Source organism: Notolabrus celidotus, chromosome 22 (assembly GCF_009762535.1).
Source record: "Notolabrus celidotus isolate fNotCel1 chromosome 22, fNotCel1.pri, whole genome shotgun sequence".
Classification (NCBI taxonomy): domain Eukaryota; kingdom Metazoa; phylum Chordata; class Actinopteri; order Labriformes; family Labridae; genus Notolabrus; species Notolabrus celidotus.
Window position 1 is genome coordinate 25,403,104 of NC_048293.1, and position 16,415 is coordinate 25,419,518.

Sequence of the window (16,415 nt, forward strand, 5' to 3'; positions counted from 1 at the left end):
ACAGAGTTCAAATAAAAAGATATTAGAGGTAAAAAATATAATAAAGCAAATATATACACTTTGAACACTTCCTGCTTATGCATAGAGAAGTTATTGCACAGAGAAAGTTGCACCAGGTTGCTAAAATCACATACAGTATGAACCGTAATGATACTGTGAGGTGAAAGCTGCACACTGAACCTAGCACCAGGAAGTACAATAGTTACAACAACCTTACTGCACTGCAACAATTAATTAATATGCTATATTCAGAGTCTCTGCACAGCTACTTATACATATATATAAATACATAGAGACATAAGACAGCTGAGATAATGTGTGATTCACAGACTTCGTTTTTATGCCCCTGTGCAGTCATGCACATGATTTAATTTAGTTTATGATTGACAAAGTTTATTTGTTGAAGCATTATAAAAACACGTGCTTATTTTGTATCGGGTCAACTATAGCAGCTTGATCATGTTCTGCTTGAAAGAATACCCAGTGTCATCACAACATCTTTTATTAATATAAATAATTGGATTTTAAATCAGAATTGATAAAAAAAAAACTTAGTTCTTGAACTTTGTTTCCAAGGATCCCTATGAGGTTTGCTTTGATTAGACATTTATTCACATTTGTCAGTTTTTGTTAACTTTAATTTTACAAAAACATATTCATACATTGTTTATTTGACTTATTTGTGATCACTTCTTTTAATAATTAATTGAGAAAAGTTGTTTTTTTATTGTTGAATCAGTTAATATAAAAAATGAAAATACCCAGTTTCCCAAAAAAAGTATATCTTTCACTTTATTTATTTGTTTTTTGACTTTTATTTTACACAAGACTATATTCTAAACATGTGCATACAAGGGAAATATAAAAGTAGAAGTGTGGCTGTGGTAAAAACCTACAAATAGCACACATAAAGAGTTATAAAGTAATTTTAGGAGATGATGTAAAACCACTAAACATTTAAAATGTAATGTTCAGATGAAAAAGTGCAGAAATTAATTAATCAATTTAATTTAATCATCATTGTTTGTTATTAATTAATTAATATTTATTATTTGTTATTTGTTGAAGCATTATAAAAACACATGCTTATTTTGTATTGGGTCAACTATAGCAGCTTGATCATGTTCTGCTTGAAAGAATACCCAGTGTCATCACAACACCTTTTATTAATATAAATAATTGGATTTTAAATCAGAATTGATAAAAAAACTTAGTTCTTGAACTTTGTTTCCAAGGATCCCTATGAGGTTTGCTTTGATAAGACATTTATTCACATTTGTCAGTTTTTGTTAACTTTAATTTTACAAAAACATATTCATACATTGTTTATTTGACTTGTGATCACTTTTTTTAATAATTAATTGAGAAAAGTTGTTTTTTTTATTGTTGAATTAGTTAATATAAAAAAATACATCTTGTAGGAGGAAAAAGAAAATACCCAGTTTCCCAAAAAAAGTTTATCTTTCACTTTATTTATTTGTTTTTTAACTTTTATTTTACACAAGACTATATTCTTAACATGTGCATACAAGGGAAATATAAAAGTAGAAGTGTGGCTGTGGTAAAAACCTACAAATAGCACACATAAAGAGTTATAAAGTAATTTTAAGAGATGATGTAAAACCACTAAACATTTAAAATGTAATGTTCAGATGAAAAAGTGCAGAAATTAATTAATTAATTTAATTTAATCATCATTGTTATTAATTAATTAATATATTTAATGTTTCAATATGGGAATAAGCAAGATACGTCAACATATTTTGAAATTAACATACTTTTCAAAATTTAGAAAACATTAATTGAACATTTTCATTGCGTAAGATAACTTCCTGATATCTGATTGAGATTATACTTGGTATATTTTATGATTGGTAATTGATTAATCTGGGTGTTTTAAGCCGGTCCATTTAAGTACTTTAAAGTTGTGATTTATTGACTTATTTAAACGGGTATATCTGAGCCTTTTGGACTCTCCTCATTGTGTCCCCTCTGTCCTCCTCTGTCCCCCAAAGCAACGCAAAGAGTCGGAGACACAGTGCCAGACAGACTGCAAGTTTGACCTTGAGGTGGTGGAGTCCAAAGAGGCGGTTTCTATGGAGACCCGCTCCAGCGACTACGTGTCGAGGTACGTGTCTTTAATGGCGTGAAGCAGAGGCAGCATGTGCACCGTTTCTACCATGACTCAGGAGAACTCTACGTAACACTCACTACTGTGCAGCGGAGAACTGTTCCGCCGGTCTCACTCTTTCAAGGTGTAGCTACAGATTCAGCACTGTTACCATGGTGACCACTGGTCTTCCAGCTTCCCTGCCTCGATAGGACCGGGCAGAGATAGGAGCTGTGCGAGTGTATGATTGGATAACTCAGCTGTTTGCCATCAAATGAAAATGACCTTGGCCCCCGCAGACCCCCGTCCCACCCAGCAGCATCTGCCACAGGGTCGCAGTGTCATTTTACATCACTGTCAGCACATTGTCAGGAGTTTTCTCTTACTCTGGACATCCCAAATATGATCAGTAGCCATAATTTATGAGCTGCCACTGACCTCCCGGGGCCTGATCGATTGAGTTTGCATGTTAACGTTTGTTGTCTGAATATTTCGGCCCTGCCCCGCCCAAAACATCAGCATGAATCTGATTAAACTCTATTTTTTTTCCTCTCCTGTTGTCATCTCGTGCATGTTTTCTTCTTTTGATCCACCCTGAAATGACAAACATCCCACCCTCCCTCCTTCCCCTCCTCCCCTCTCCCTCCCCTCTCCTGTAAAGCTGCAGCTGCGATCCATACGAATGACTTTTCCAAAAAAAGTTTCTGCAGCAGCTGAAGCAGGCATGAGTCAGGATGGCTGGGAGTGAGATACAGATCAGGATACAAAGCCTGGAGCAAATGTGCCCACACAACTCCTGATAAGACGGCTTTCAATTCCCAGAGAAGCTTGAGGAGGGATGATTTAATTGGTTGTAAAATAAGAGATTCCTGGACTGCATTTAGACTGCAGCACCCCTTCTTAAGGACATTACTCTGCATGTGTTTAATGCAGATACACACACAGATACTTTAAGGGTCTAAATATTTCAGATGTTTTATATTTTAACAGCTGCACCACTTAGATTGATGAGTTAAACAATTAATCAGTCATCATAAAGGTGCAGATTAATACTGTTAGAGTTTGAAAAAGAGAGGTCCAGCTTTTGATTCTTGAAAATTTGCAGGTTTCTTTAAATATGTAGGACAATAAACTGAATGTCTTTAAAGGTGTGGGGTTTTTCAATTTTATAGAACCAACACTCATGCATATCTTTAGATATTAAAGTTGTTGTTTAATAAAAACTAAAATGCTTACACGCAGACATTTAGGGTGCTAGTTTAGCTAAACTTTCAAGTGCAGCTTTTCTGCAGCGGTCGCCGGTTCAACTCCTTTGCTGCATGTCTTCCTCGCTCTCTGCTTCCCTCGTGTCCTGTCTCTCTTCAGCTGTCCTGTCCAATGAAAGCAAGATGCACTAAAAATAGATGTATACATTTTATTCTGAATTTAAGGAAGAGGATTAGGGCCACTGGAAAAAAAAAAGTTTTATTATTATTATGAGAAAAAAGTCTGATTTATGAGATTAAAGTCGGAATTCAATTCAAAGGTTCTTATTGTCAATTTTCACTGTTGCTGAGATGCTGTTTCTCTCTTCCAGCTTTTAAATATCTAAAATTTAAATATAAAATACAGTTTTATAAAAGAATTCTGAGATTAAAGTCAGAATATTCTGAGATTAAAGTCAGATTATGAATTCTGACTTTTCTCAAAAATTCTGACTTTAATCAGAAAGTCTGACCTTTATTTTCTCAGAATTATAAAAAAAAATTGGATTATTATTATTTATTTTTTTCCCAGTGGCCCTAATCCTCTTCTGTAGAATTCATTCGCTCATATTTCAGATGTTAAAAAGGTGTTTTCTACGGCACACATGAAAGAGACAAAAACACACCTCCTGGTTGTGCTCTATCAGTTTCACATGTACTTAAAGTGAGGTCATACATGTGTAATGTCAGGGGTTTGCAGCATTACACTCAAACCACTCTAGGACACTGATGGATACGTCTCCTCTGCAGGCGGTACGCTCAGATTCAGTCGCCTCACACTGACGGACGCCGAGACGTATCGGCATTCCTCTGATCTCTGTTTAGAGTCTCAAATCTCTCTTTATCGATTCCTCTGACTGTCACTACATCTGTCTGACTGCTCCGCTCTGTGTCACTTCAACTACTGTATAACTTGAAATGTATTGATTTTTGGTTCAAAGTGTTTGAAAATCAAACACACGCAATTATTGAAGCAAATGATGAAACGAGTCAATCAAGCAGCTGATATGAAAAGTCCTCCAGTCTTCTTAGAATTATAAAGAACTTGCTCAGCGTGGGAGAAAACCTGATGAGTGTTGTTTTCTACTGAACACTTCAATTACATGAATGTAAACAATGATTAAATATCATCGTTAAGCTTCAGAGAGGCCTTAAAGTGAATCAAAGAACGATCACCCCAGAGAGATTCTGTTTCAGTATAATTTTCCCCCTCACACAGTTTTGAGTGTTTTGAAATTTAAAGCATGTCTCTGCTGTTCAGCATGGGACCTCTAAGTAGCGCCTGTCTTAGCCAAGCAATTTTCTGACAGCGTGGGATTAGTTTGAATTCATGATACTGTTGAGCCGTGTGCTGGTTACCTGCCAGCTCAGCCGCGGGCAGCCTTGACAGGGATTTGGCTGCTTATTACCCTTTTAACCACTTAATAAGCCTCCCTGACCAAAAAATGAAAAGCGTGCTCTGTGGTCTTTGAAACCGTCGGGGATGTCTGTTTCTTTTGCATAATCACAACCAAAGTGTCTTCTCCCCAGGTACCTGACCGACTTTGAGCCAGTGCAGTGCCTCGGCCGGGGGGGATTCGGCGTCGTGTTTGAAGCCCGCAACAAAGTGGACGACTGCAACTACGCCATCAAACGGATCCGTCTGCCCAACAGGTAGCTCGCCGCGCCGCTCACACCTCAGACTTCCTTGCTTGAGGCTATTAGCTCTTCTTTTTTCTCTCTTTCCTGCAGAGGTGTTAAAGTGAGTTATGTAAGACGCAGGCTGCCTGTCTGAATACAGAAAACAACACAGAGATGTAACAGACACTTTGGTACAAATATCAACCATGCATTGCTCTTTATTTTGACAAGCATGGAAATGTAGTGTTCAGCCACAGCTGATCTGCATGGATTTATATCCCAGCCTGTCGGGGGCTGATTCATTGCACGGTGCATATCAAAGCAGCCTGTAATTTATTTTCATGCCCGGCGTTTTATTGAGGCAGTTATTGGTGTATTATTATCAGACTGAGGTAAATGTCAGCTGGTGGAACTGAATGAATTCAGGTGAAACAGTTTGAAGCAGAGTCAGCAGGCGTGTGAGGAGAAACCAGAAACATAACAAAGCCAAATAAGGGGAAAGCTTTATTGAAAGTTAATAGAAATCAAGTCTCAAATCATGTAAATATGGATCTTTTGGATATTAAACACTGAATCTGATCATTTGAATCATCCAGAGAGCTGGCCCGGGAGAAAGTGATGCGAGAGGTGAAGGCTCTGGCCAAGCTGGAGCACCCGGGGATCATCAGATACTTCAATGCCTGGCAGGAGAGCCCGCCTGAGGGCTGGCAGGAAGAGATGGACCAGAGATGGCTGAAAGACGCAAGGTGAGCAAAAGAGTCTTTGCAGTGGTTGCTGGTTCAACTCACATGGCCAAAGTCCAGTCCGTCTCCGATCCGTCACGGCACCGGATCTGATAGGTTTCTATTCTTGTCAATGTGTTAACTTCCACTGGATCCACTCCGTTGCGTTCCGGCCGTGTCTCTGATCCGGCAGGTCAGAAGGCAACAGATCAGATACGCAAGACTTCTTCTTTTGCTGGATGCCAGAGCAAGACGCATCAACATGCATGGAGCGGGACAGGAAGTCAGGTTTCGCCAAAACAAAATGAAAACATCCGGTTAATTTTCAGAATAAAACACTCTGTGTTATCACCAGATTGTATTTCACTTAACTACAACAACAAACCGTCATGATGAGCTGAGTCAGGCCTGGAGTCGACAGGTCAGAGGTTTTCAGAGGACCAGAAAGACAACATGGATGAGGAGAGGAGGAGGAAGAGAATCTTTGATTCAGTGATTGCTGCAGGAAAACCTCGGTCACATGACTCCAGCTGTCTGATGGTCCTGCTCCGAGACGAGAGAGTACGGAGACGGACAGCAGTGGATCAGAGACAGACCAGACACTCTCTCTTCAAGAGAGGAGATAAAAATATAACTTTGTCAACAAACACAAGAAGCTCATCGTTTACACCTCAGTGGGTCGACCTCAGGACTGACTCTGCCAGGAATTGGTTGTTTTCAGGGATGGCACTCATGCAGAAATTTCAGACGTCTGCTTGGGGAAATTTAGCAACCATTTGACCCATATTACAGCAGTGATTTTATGTAACTCGCCTCACTTCACTTGTTGATTGAAACAGATGCTCAAAAGCCAGAGGTGGAAAACTGCATATTCATATAGGCATGTTTTAAGAAAGAAAATCTGGTGTGTTAAGTCCTCTATGAGAAGTTTGGGAGCTCAAGTATGCCCAGACAATCATTAGGAAACTTCAGAAGAGTCATTCTCGTCTCATTTGAGCCTCCACACTCACCGAGGTGATGCACAGTTTTTATTTCTGATTGTAAATGGAGAGTCTTTGAGTTTTGAGCTGTAGTTTGGACAGGAAGACAATTTGGGGATGGCATTTATTATAGATCACACAATTTACTGGTAAGCTAATCGTCAGACTTTGTTACTTATTCGTGTTGTTGACATAGTATTTGTTTGTTATTGGATTATATGAGTCAGCCAATAACACTCCTGTTCCTCTTCCAGCACCACCGACTGGCCGATGAGCTTCCTCGACCACATGGAGGTGCTGTCAGTCAAAGTCCCGGTCTCCAGCTCGGTGTCAACAGTCCCCGGGCCTGCAGGAGACGCTCTGGAAGCCTCCGTCGACACTCAGGCTCTCCTCTCCAGCAGCACTGGCGGCGCAGTCAGTTTTGACGTCGACCTCATCGACCTCTCCTTCCAGCCGATGTTGGGCCACGACAGCCTGATGTCAGAGAGGGACAGCCAGGCGGACCCGGACGCCTCCGACACCCCGCACTCCTTCGAGCTGTGTCCTCCACGCGGCCCCAGCGACTGCACCTCCTCCTCCTTTGACATCGTGTTCGAGGACTCGGGCTGCGATCGCGACGCGGACGCAGACACGGATTCGGCGTCTGGCGTGGCGAGCCCGAGCTCGACAGCTGAGAAGAACAGCTCGTCTTCCTCGCACACCAGACAACAGGAATCCGCCCCGCCCTCTTCCTCCTCTCCCCCTCGGCCCACCTCGCTCACTCTGGCTCTCCCCACAACTCCTCCAACGCAGCGAGTCCAGCCATCGCCCAAGGTCAGGCAATCATTTACTCAGCCAGCTGTAATTAACCTGTGTGTCAGACTTTTTCACCTTGTTCCAGTTTATTTTAGACTGGGACTGCTCCTTTATTATTCATATTCAGCCCTGCTGTTGAATTATGGGATTCTATAAGACACATATATTCACAATCTAAAGGTCAACTGATTGAACTTACATCAAATACTCTCTCAAACTTATCTTAAGGACACTTTTTCTACCTGCTGGTGTCATTCAGCTTCTCTGAAGTAATGAAAATATGTATTATTAATTAAGATTTTTAGATTTGTAATACTAGCCTCATGACTCAAAGTGACCCATCTGTCATTTGGGGACAAAAAACCCCTTTATATTAAAATGTAAAATAAAGCCAAAGCCTCTGATAGTTTTCATAGTTTCCAGTTTGAAATGTACTTAAACCTCGTCCCCTCTGTCTGCAGGTTTATCTGTACATCCAGATGCAGCTGTGCCGGAAAGAGAACCTGAAGGACTGGATGGCTCAGCGCTGCCTCCCGGAGCAGAGGGAGCACAACCAGTGTCTGGACATCTTCCTCCAGATTGCAGAGGCGGTGGATTTCCTGCACAGCAAAGGCCTGATGCACAGAGACCTCAAGGTGAACACACACACTGCACCCTGTCCACCTTCTATACCTTAAAGTGCATTTCACTCGTGTCAAGCTGCCCATGTTTCCACAACCTCTTGTGAAGAAACTGAGGGGTCTGTGTGACCCTTGTGTGGGATACTGGACTTGGAATGACAGGGTTTTGTTAGCCACAGTCTGTATGGGAATTTCAGATACATATATACAGAAAATGACAGGCAGTACGTGGCAATTTCAAACTTGTCAAAGTCAGGAAGAGGTCTTTCTCCTCATCCCACACACAGTTGTAATGTTTAGGCTTCAGCCTTCCAAGGGATTGCAGCCCAGCTGGCCTGCACAGCGGTCCAGGGGTCACTCTTCCGGCACGCGGTACAAGTGCCAGACAATCAATAAATTGGAATGAGTGTGTGTGTGAAGTTTGCTGAACAGCCTTTCTCATTTGCCCTTCCAGCCCTCCAACATCTTCTTCACCATGGACGACGTGGTGAAGGTGGGAGACTTCGGTCTGGTGACGGCGATGGACCAGGAGGAGGATGAGGACGAGCCCAGCTCCCTGACGCCGGCTCCGCTCCTGACCCGGCACACGGGGCAGGTCGGCACCAAGCTGTACATGAGCCCTGAGCAGGTGAGGACGAATTCATTCACAGACATGTTTTGATTTTCATTCGACAATCACTGAAACTATCATAAGATCTGATTTGACGACTTTAACGCTGAGAATTCAAACCAGAATGTTTCCTTTCTATCTTTCAGCTCTCTGGGAACTCGTACTCTCACAAAGTGGACATCTACTCTCTTGGTCTGATCCTGTTTGAGCTTCTTTACCCTTTCAGGACGCAGATGGAGAGAGTGAGGGTAAGTCATTGAACACTCACACAAAACCACGACTTCATTTTACCTGTAGATCAGCTTTAAAAACAGATAAGTGCAGATTCTTTGGACTCAATGTAGACCGTGTTTCTCAGTATTTTTAAAGTTACATTTCTGGAGTGCAGTGTTTACTGTCTAAGACACAAACTGACTGTGAAGCATCAAAAGACAAAAACAGAGAGTCTAGATTAAAGACGGGGTAAGCAGAGCGGAAACATCAAAGTGAAGCTTGTAGTGAGGAAGGATTCATCTTAAAAAAGCTCCATGATGTTTTGAGAGTAGATCAGTTGTTAAAAATATTTACTCATCATGAGCTGTTTAGATTCTCAGATCATCTCTAAACTGACTGGGATTGTTTAAAAGAAAAAGAACCCAGCTGATTAAATTTGTAAAAGCCTCAGAAGAGATTCCACTTTGATTCTACTGTTTTGTCTGAACACTGTGAAGCACAATCAGATCCCTTTTTATCCCCTCAATGTTCCTTATTGTGTGTTTAAACAGTGGATTATCTTTGCCCTTGTGTGTGTGCGCTCCACCAGGACTTCTTTGTCTCTGAAACAAAGGACCTGATTAACCATTAACGCAGCTCCACTCACAGGTGTTTACTTCCTCTCCTTCCAGACGCTGACAGAGGTGAGAGCGCTGCGCTTCCCAGAGGTGTTCTCCAAAAACAACGTGCAGGAGGTGAGTGGCTGTCTGCTGCCACCTAGTGGCTCTGAACTCAAACTACAACACAGAAACAATCAATCAGAGTTTATTTAGAAAGCGCTTTTCATTTTCATACAATGACAGGGTTACACAAAGTGATGTAGAGAAAAACAACTTCAAATAGTCAATTAAAAAAAGAAAGATGCTTATGAAAATAAAGACCCCCCCCATCCTAATCCCAACCCCAGCCCCGAATCTAAACCCAACCCACAATCCTGAGGTTAAGAACACAATATATGCAACAATAATAATGATAACAATACAAATAAATACAAATAAAATAAATCAATGAAAAATAAATCTTAATGAGGAGACACTGGAGGTAAAATAAGATGTTAAAACTCAACACAGGAAATTAAACTCACCAAAATACAATACATTTCTAAGATAACAAAACACTGAAATATTAAACCATTAAAAGAAAATAAGATGCTATACTTAAAATAAATAAATAAATAAAATAAAATAAATTTTAAAAGTGACTAATATTTTAACTAAATAATGAATAAATAAATAAATAAATAAGTGACTATATTTCTAACTAGATAATAAATAAATAAATAAAAAAGTGATTAAAATTCAAATTAGATGATAAATAAATAAAATAAAATAAATTTAAAAAGTGACAAAAAATTTAACTAAATAATGAATAAATAAATAAATAAATAAGTGACTAGATTTCTAACTAGATAATAAATAATGAAATAAAAGTGATTAAAATACAAATTAGATATAAATAAATCAATAAAATAAATAAAAAAGTGACTAAAATTTGAACTAGATAATAAATCTTTGTTCTAGCTTTTGATACAATTAAAAGTCCACTACCTGAAGACCTGAGGGCTCTCACTGGCTCATATGATGAAGGCAAATCTGATAAATAAGAAGGAGCGAGTCCATTAAGAGATTTAAAACCAATAAATAATGTTAAATTCTATTCTAAAAGATACTGGAAGTCAATGCAGAGCAACAAGGAACATAAGATCCTGTTCTGCTGATTTTGAACACGATGAGGAAGTAGTGATAAAAAAGAATACAACACAAAATATAAACATGAATAAAGTATGTGCATGAAGATGTAACAGGTGTCAGTATTATCTGAAACAGTCAACATGAGTTTGATATATTTAATTTGTACCCATAATCCAGTTTGAACCACATTATATAAACGACCACATGTTAAATTAAACCCGCTCTGTAATACCTCTCCAGTCACGGTCCAACTGTTTGTGTTAGGTTGGTTACATTACCTAGTCTATCTGTTTACTTTGTAATGAGATTAACATAATCCAGTAGCCTAATCTGTAATTCTCCAACACTAGAAATACCCTCACTTTGCGACTCCACTATCCCACTTTACTAGTTGTTTACAGGTCGGAACAATGGAGAGAGTTTATAATGCATTGTTCTAAATATAGAGTCTATTTTAAAACCTGGATTACAAAGTGAGAAGGCAACAAGTTCAACACAAACAGATCACTGAAAAACAAATAAATAATCCCAGAAAAATATCAGAAAATTAAATTAAAAATGTCTTTCTTGTTTTTTTCATGTGCAGACAAGTACAAAGTAGGTTCTGTGACACGTAACAGTAGGAGCAGAGTTCTGTGATTGATGTTAAAAAACACATTAAACAAAAAAACACCATTGAGATCCCACCCACCCCAGAACATTGATCACTTCACACACACCTCACATCCATACCAACATTGATTAGGGGTCGACAAACAAAGAAACAAGCAGTACCAGGTAAATACATTAGAACAGGGGTGTCAAACTCATTTCAGTTCAGGGGCCACATACAGCCCAAGTTGATCTAAAGTGGGCCGGACCAGTAAAATCACAACATAACAACCTATAAATAATGACAACTCTAAATTTTCCCTTTGTTTTAGTGCAAAAAAGTACAAGCACATTCTGAAAATGTTCACATTTAATGAACTATCTTTCTACAAAAACTCTTGTATTTTCAGCCATGATGAGTCTCATAGTGGGGCCGAATATTTAACTTTTTAAGCCCTGAAACCTGCTGCCAACACACCAAACACACAGGTTACCCACTCACCTGACGCCGAATGTAATGTTTACTGCAAAAGAAAAGATAGATTATAATAATGAAGAAGGTAAAGTTGACTATTTAGTGGATCATCTTATAGTGCTCTAAAAAGTCTTTATGAAGCTCAACCGGATTATGCAAACAGCAAGTAGCCTAATCTATTTCCTCACTTTAAGAAAAAAGTCCCAGGAAAAAAAGCGCCTTTCAGGTGCGCTCCGTCAACAATATAATTTAATGCGACCCCTAGAGGACAAATCTGAAATCGCAGTTACTTTTATTGAAAAATTGCAGTCTTAATGTTTTCTATGTAACCCTTTCATTTTGCAAAGTTATTCCGCGGGCCGCATGTTTGACACCCCTGCATTAGAAGAACAAGATCATACAGACATAGGTGATCATTACCTGAAAGCAGGCTGGTGCATTGGGGAAGTCACTTTAGGCTTTAGAGGCAGATACAAAGTGCATAGACATAAGAGTGACATAGATTCATTGGTTTTCAATAAATGGGAAAAAAAAAATTAAAGCTACATACATAAAATAAAATGAAGGGAATAGGAAGACTGCTCAGTTAGTTGTCAGTTTCTGTGTAAACAGACAGGAAGTCAATATAATCTAAGAAGGGCTGCCATTGCTGGTAAAACATATTTAAAGAACCTTTCAGGGAGTACCTAATCTTTTCTTCTTTTTTTAAAGTTATATTTTTGGGCTCTTTCGCCTTTATTGGGTAGGACAGCTGAAGAGAGAAAGGAAACTGGGGGAGTAGAGAGTAGGGGAAGACATGCAGCAAATGGTTGAACCGGCCGGGAGTCGAACCGGCGACCTCTACGACGAGGACTATAGCCTCTATATGTGAGACGCTTAGACCACTAGGCAACCAGCGCCCCATACCTAATCTTTTCTAATGTAATGCAACGCAGTATCTCCTGAATCCATGTATTATGAGTAGGGGGGGAGGAGTGAGTCCATTTAAGGAGAATAAGTCTACCAGTAAGTAAGGTGGAGAATGCAATGACTTTTTGGATGGGTTTAGGCGAGGTAGAGATGCCAAAGAGGGCAGCAGGGGGCTCAAGGTCTACAGTACCGCCTGAGACTTTGCTTATTGTTTCAAATGTTTCAGTCCAAAACTCAAAAGACAGTCATGGGCACAACAGGAACATATGAGTGTATTTAGCTGCAGACTGTTACGACTGTCTGATCTGTCAGGGTAAATCCTGGCCAGTGTGGCGTTAGTGAGATGGACTCTATGCAAAATGTTACATTGTAAAAGGCCGTGCTTGGTGCATATTGAAGAAAAATGAAAGTATTTGAAGGACATTCAGAAGAGTTAGCTGATGCATGAGTTAGGTGTTTGATAAAGTTCCTATTAGTCCCAGTTCTGTGTGTTAAATGCATGTTCCAATGAGTCAAGCTGCAGGATTATTAAAGCATCACACTCTCTAAAAGACACCTCTGTGTTTGTTTCTCTCTGTGCAGCTGAGTATGGTGCGCAGCATGCTCTCGTGGAGCCCCAGCGAGCGTCCCGAGGCGGCCGACATCACAGGGACTCCCCTCTTCCAGGAGCTGGAGCCGCCTTTCAGAACGGCTGTGAGGCAGCGCTCCCGCACCTACAGCGCCTCGTCTATGGGCCGCCCTTCACGCCAGTCATCCGCTACCTGAAAACACCCCCCATGACGCAATACCTTCCCCACACCACCCACCCTCCATCCCACAACACCCTGTTGGTCTGCAGTTCAAGAGAAACACCTCAGCCCCACGGCATCACACACTGCCTCAGACAGAATCACTTTAAACGCCGAGCGGGACTAACGTGCAGGACTTTTATCCGGCCGCCTTTAGAGCGGCGAGACAAAACTCTGCACGGTTTACTCCTCTCGGCGAATACCCATGCCGTTAAATATCCGCACACCATTATGCCGCCCATGCTCCCAATTTAAATCACACTTGCAAGTCAGAGAATATTCAAAAGAGCGACAGGCGGTGTGTTGTGTTCAGGACCAGACTTGGCTCAAGTGGCTCTAACAAATAATGGCTGGGCTCTGAGTACCAGATGTGCGGTGTTGATTGTTACCCACAGAACATTACAACTGATTAATTCTGAAGTGTTTACCTGTGATTTTTCTAAAAACAACAACCTGCATTATGTGGTACCCCGAGATCCACGCTGAGAGCTTTTTTGGCTATGATTTGATCCCTGGTCTGGTCCCCACACGCCGCTGCCGCTCGCTCTGCTCTGCTCTCTTCAATCAGCCAGTGTTCACTCAACCACGCTACACCTCAGGTATCAAACCAAGAGGACACTCCAAAGGGGCCTTTGATGCTTGATCATCCTGTCTACTAGTGACCAGTACTGATCACTGGTACGATGAGCACTATCTGGTGTTTTGACACCCAGTATGCCTAAATTGGGAGACCAAATAAGACCATCTTTTTTCCTATGTGTTTTTTAAAAACGAGAGAGAAGGTGATGTATTGAGTTGAAAGGTTTTATGAGTCCAGTTAATCCAATATGATTTGCCTTTAGAAAGGGGGCCTTCGGGGTCTCCTCTGAATGAATGCAGAGCCTCAGTCTCTTTTGCATGTACCTGATAGGAGAGTGAAGGGATGAGTGTGAGTTTGTAAAACGCTGAAGCCAGTACTTGGAGGCCGTTTTTTTTCTCTGTGTAAATTTACACGATAATGTGAGGTGCTCAATCATTTTCTAACACCTCCTCTTTGTACAGAAATGAGGGAAAAGTCTGTTTATATCTTTTTTTGTTTCTTTCTTTAAATCAGACAGGAAGTCTGATCGACCTTGTACATAATGTAAGGCGCCATTGCTTGTAAATGGCTTTTTCATTAGACTGTAAAAAGTGTGATATACTGTGGGTGGGGGAGGGGAGGGAACAAAGAGGAGACGATCTCTGCCATTAACGGATAGCTGAATGTTACAGTGTGACCTCCAGAGACACAATGATGGTGGTCACCTCTTCTCAACTTATTCTCAGTGTTTGTTTTCACATATTTTTGGGGTACCAGGGAGAAGAGGTGTGCCCTGCTTTAAGCACCAGAGAACCCACAGGACCAGAGTGCCATTTGAAAGTCAGCTAAGTGTACTTTTCTGTAACTGATAAATCACCTCACACTTTGTTCTGCCGTGCTCCAAACCCTGTCCGGATAACGTTCCAACACAAAACCCCCCCGAGGTCTGCCGCTCTCCCATGATTGCAGGAGAAAAAGCATTTAAGTCAAGAAGATGACGCCGTTATTAAACCCCCTCTACGTTGAGGGGACCTGGACCTGATGTTGGTCGTGTGATCCACTTTGGTTTATGTACATAGGAAGCGCTGGGAGAGTCACATGACCTCTTTGTAACTACACACACAAACTGCTAATTGTAACGTGCTTTCAATGATTGTACTTTTTTCTAAGGATCTTTTCTCTCTCTCTCTCCTTTTTTTTAAAGAAGCGCAGTTTTTGGATTATCCTGCAGGGTTTTTTTGATCACTGTCGAGTCTCCACTGTGTCTGAAACAGAAAGTCAAACTGGTATTTGTTCATCCATCCAGTCAGCCCACTGAAAATGAGTCACTGTTGTTGTGAAATGCAAAAAAGAAACTGTTCTCACACCATGATAACGGTGGAAACTGGATGGTTTATTTCAATAATTACATGTATTCATGTTGCGGGGAAATTCAAGCTGCAAAATGAAGTAAAAGTTCATTTTTGACTTTGAATTATGTCAGTACAGGGTACTAAACTCTGAGGATGAGGGAACTATTCTGCCTCTGTGTTACAGAAGCCAGTTATTGAGTGATGTGAAGACTTGTTCTGTGTTGAATCAGAAGCAGCTTCATTCACCTCAACATGAAAAATGTGAGTGTACGATAAAAAGTTCCAAACCAAGAAAATGTGACCATCCTGTTAATTTCCTGATACTTCATATAACTGTGTCCCACCCACTCGCTCCTCTCCTGTCGTCCTGGTAGCTTTTCTTAAGGACACTTCATGAAAACACACACACACACACACACACACACACACACACCCTCTTCTCGTCCTCGGACACCTCAGCTCGGACATGTTTAGTCGCGTGTTCTCGTGCACAAACCCCGCCCGTTCTCTGTCCATGTTGAATTGTAAATATGTTTATTTGCTTTATTTATGTTCTGACGATGTGATCAATCCTTTTTTGGGTTGGTGTTATTATGAATGCGCTTCATGCGACTGGAGCGCGTTGGAATATGATGACTTCTTACAAGTCTAAATTTAATAAACTGTTCTATACCCTTTGTACAGTTTGGTGTCCTTGGTGTGAAGTCTGTGGGTTGGTGTGGGACTTTGGGGGTTAAAACATTAACACTAGTTATCTTAATAACTTACGCAGGTTGCATGGTGGTGCCTCACAGTGAGAAGGTTCCTGGTTCCAGTCCCCAGTCAGTCAGGTGGAGTTTGCATGTTCTCCCTGTGCATAGGTGGGTTCTATCCGGGTACTCCGGCTTCCTCCCACAGCCCAAAAACATGCTCACCAGGTTAATTGGTCACTCTAAATTGTGCGTGTGAATGGTTGTCAGTCTTCCATGTTGGCCCGGTGATAGGTTGCCAACCTGTCCATGGTGTACCCTGCCTTCCACCCGAAGTCAGCTGGGATTGGCTCCAGGCCTCCGGGACCCCGAGTGAGATAAGCGGTCAAGATGATGGATGGATGGATG

The 16,415-nt window shown here is 40.9% G+C and overlaps 1 protein-coding gene across 1 annotated transcript in view; it reads left to right on the top strand.

Annotated features, from left to right (window-relative positions):
• The window catches only part of eif2ak3 (eukaryotic translation initiation factor 2-alpha kinase 3), a 45,533-nt gene extending 29,532 nt beyond the window's left edge, over positions 1–16,001 (top strand). Inside the window, exons 10-18 of the mRNA XM_034675127.1 lie at positions 2,016–2,128; positions 4,885–5,007; positions 5,571–5,720; positions 6,931–7,489; positions 7,933–8,106; positions 8,546–8,719; positions 8,848–8,949; positions 9,586–9,648; positions 13,202–16,001. Coding sequence (XP_034531018.1) covers positions 2,016–2,128; positions 4,885–5,007; positions 5,571–5,720; positions 6,931–7,489; positions 7,933–8,106; positions 8,546–8,719; positions 8,848–8,949; positions 9,586–9,648; positions 13,202–13,384 — 1,641 coding nt within the window. The 3' untranslated portion in view covers positions 13,385–16,001. The remainder of the gene's footprint in view (positions 1–2,015; positions 2,129–4,884; positions 5,008–5,570; positions 5,721–6,930; positions 7,490–7,932; positions 8,107–8,545; positions 8,720–8,847; positions 8,950–9,585; positions 9,649–13,201) is intronic.
• Positions 16,002–16,415: the final 414 nt, after the last annotated feature.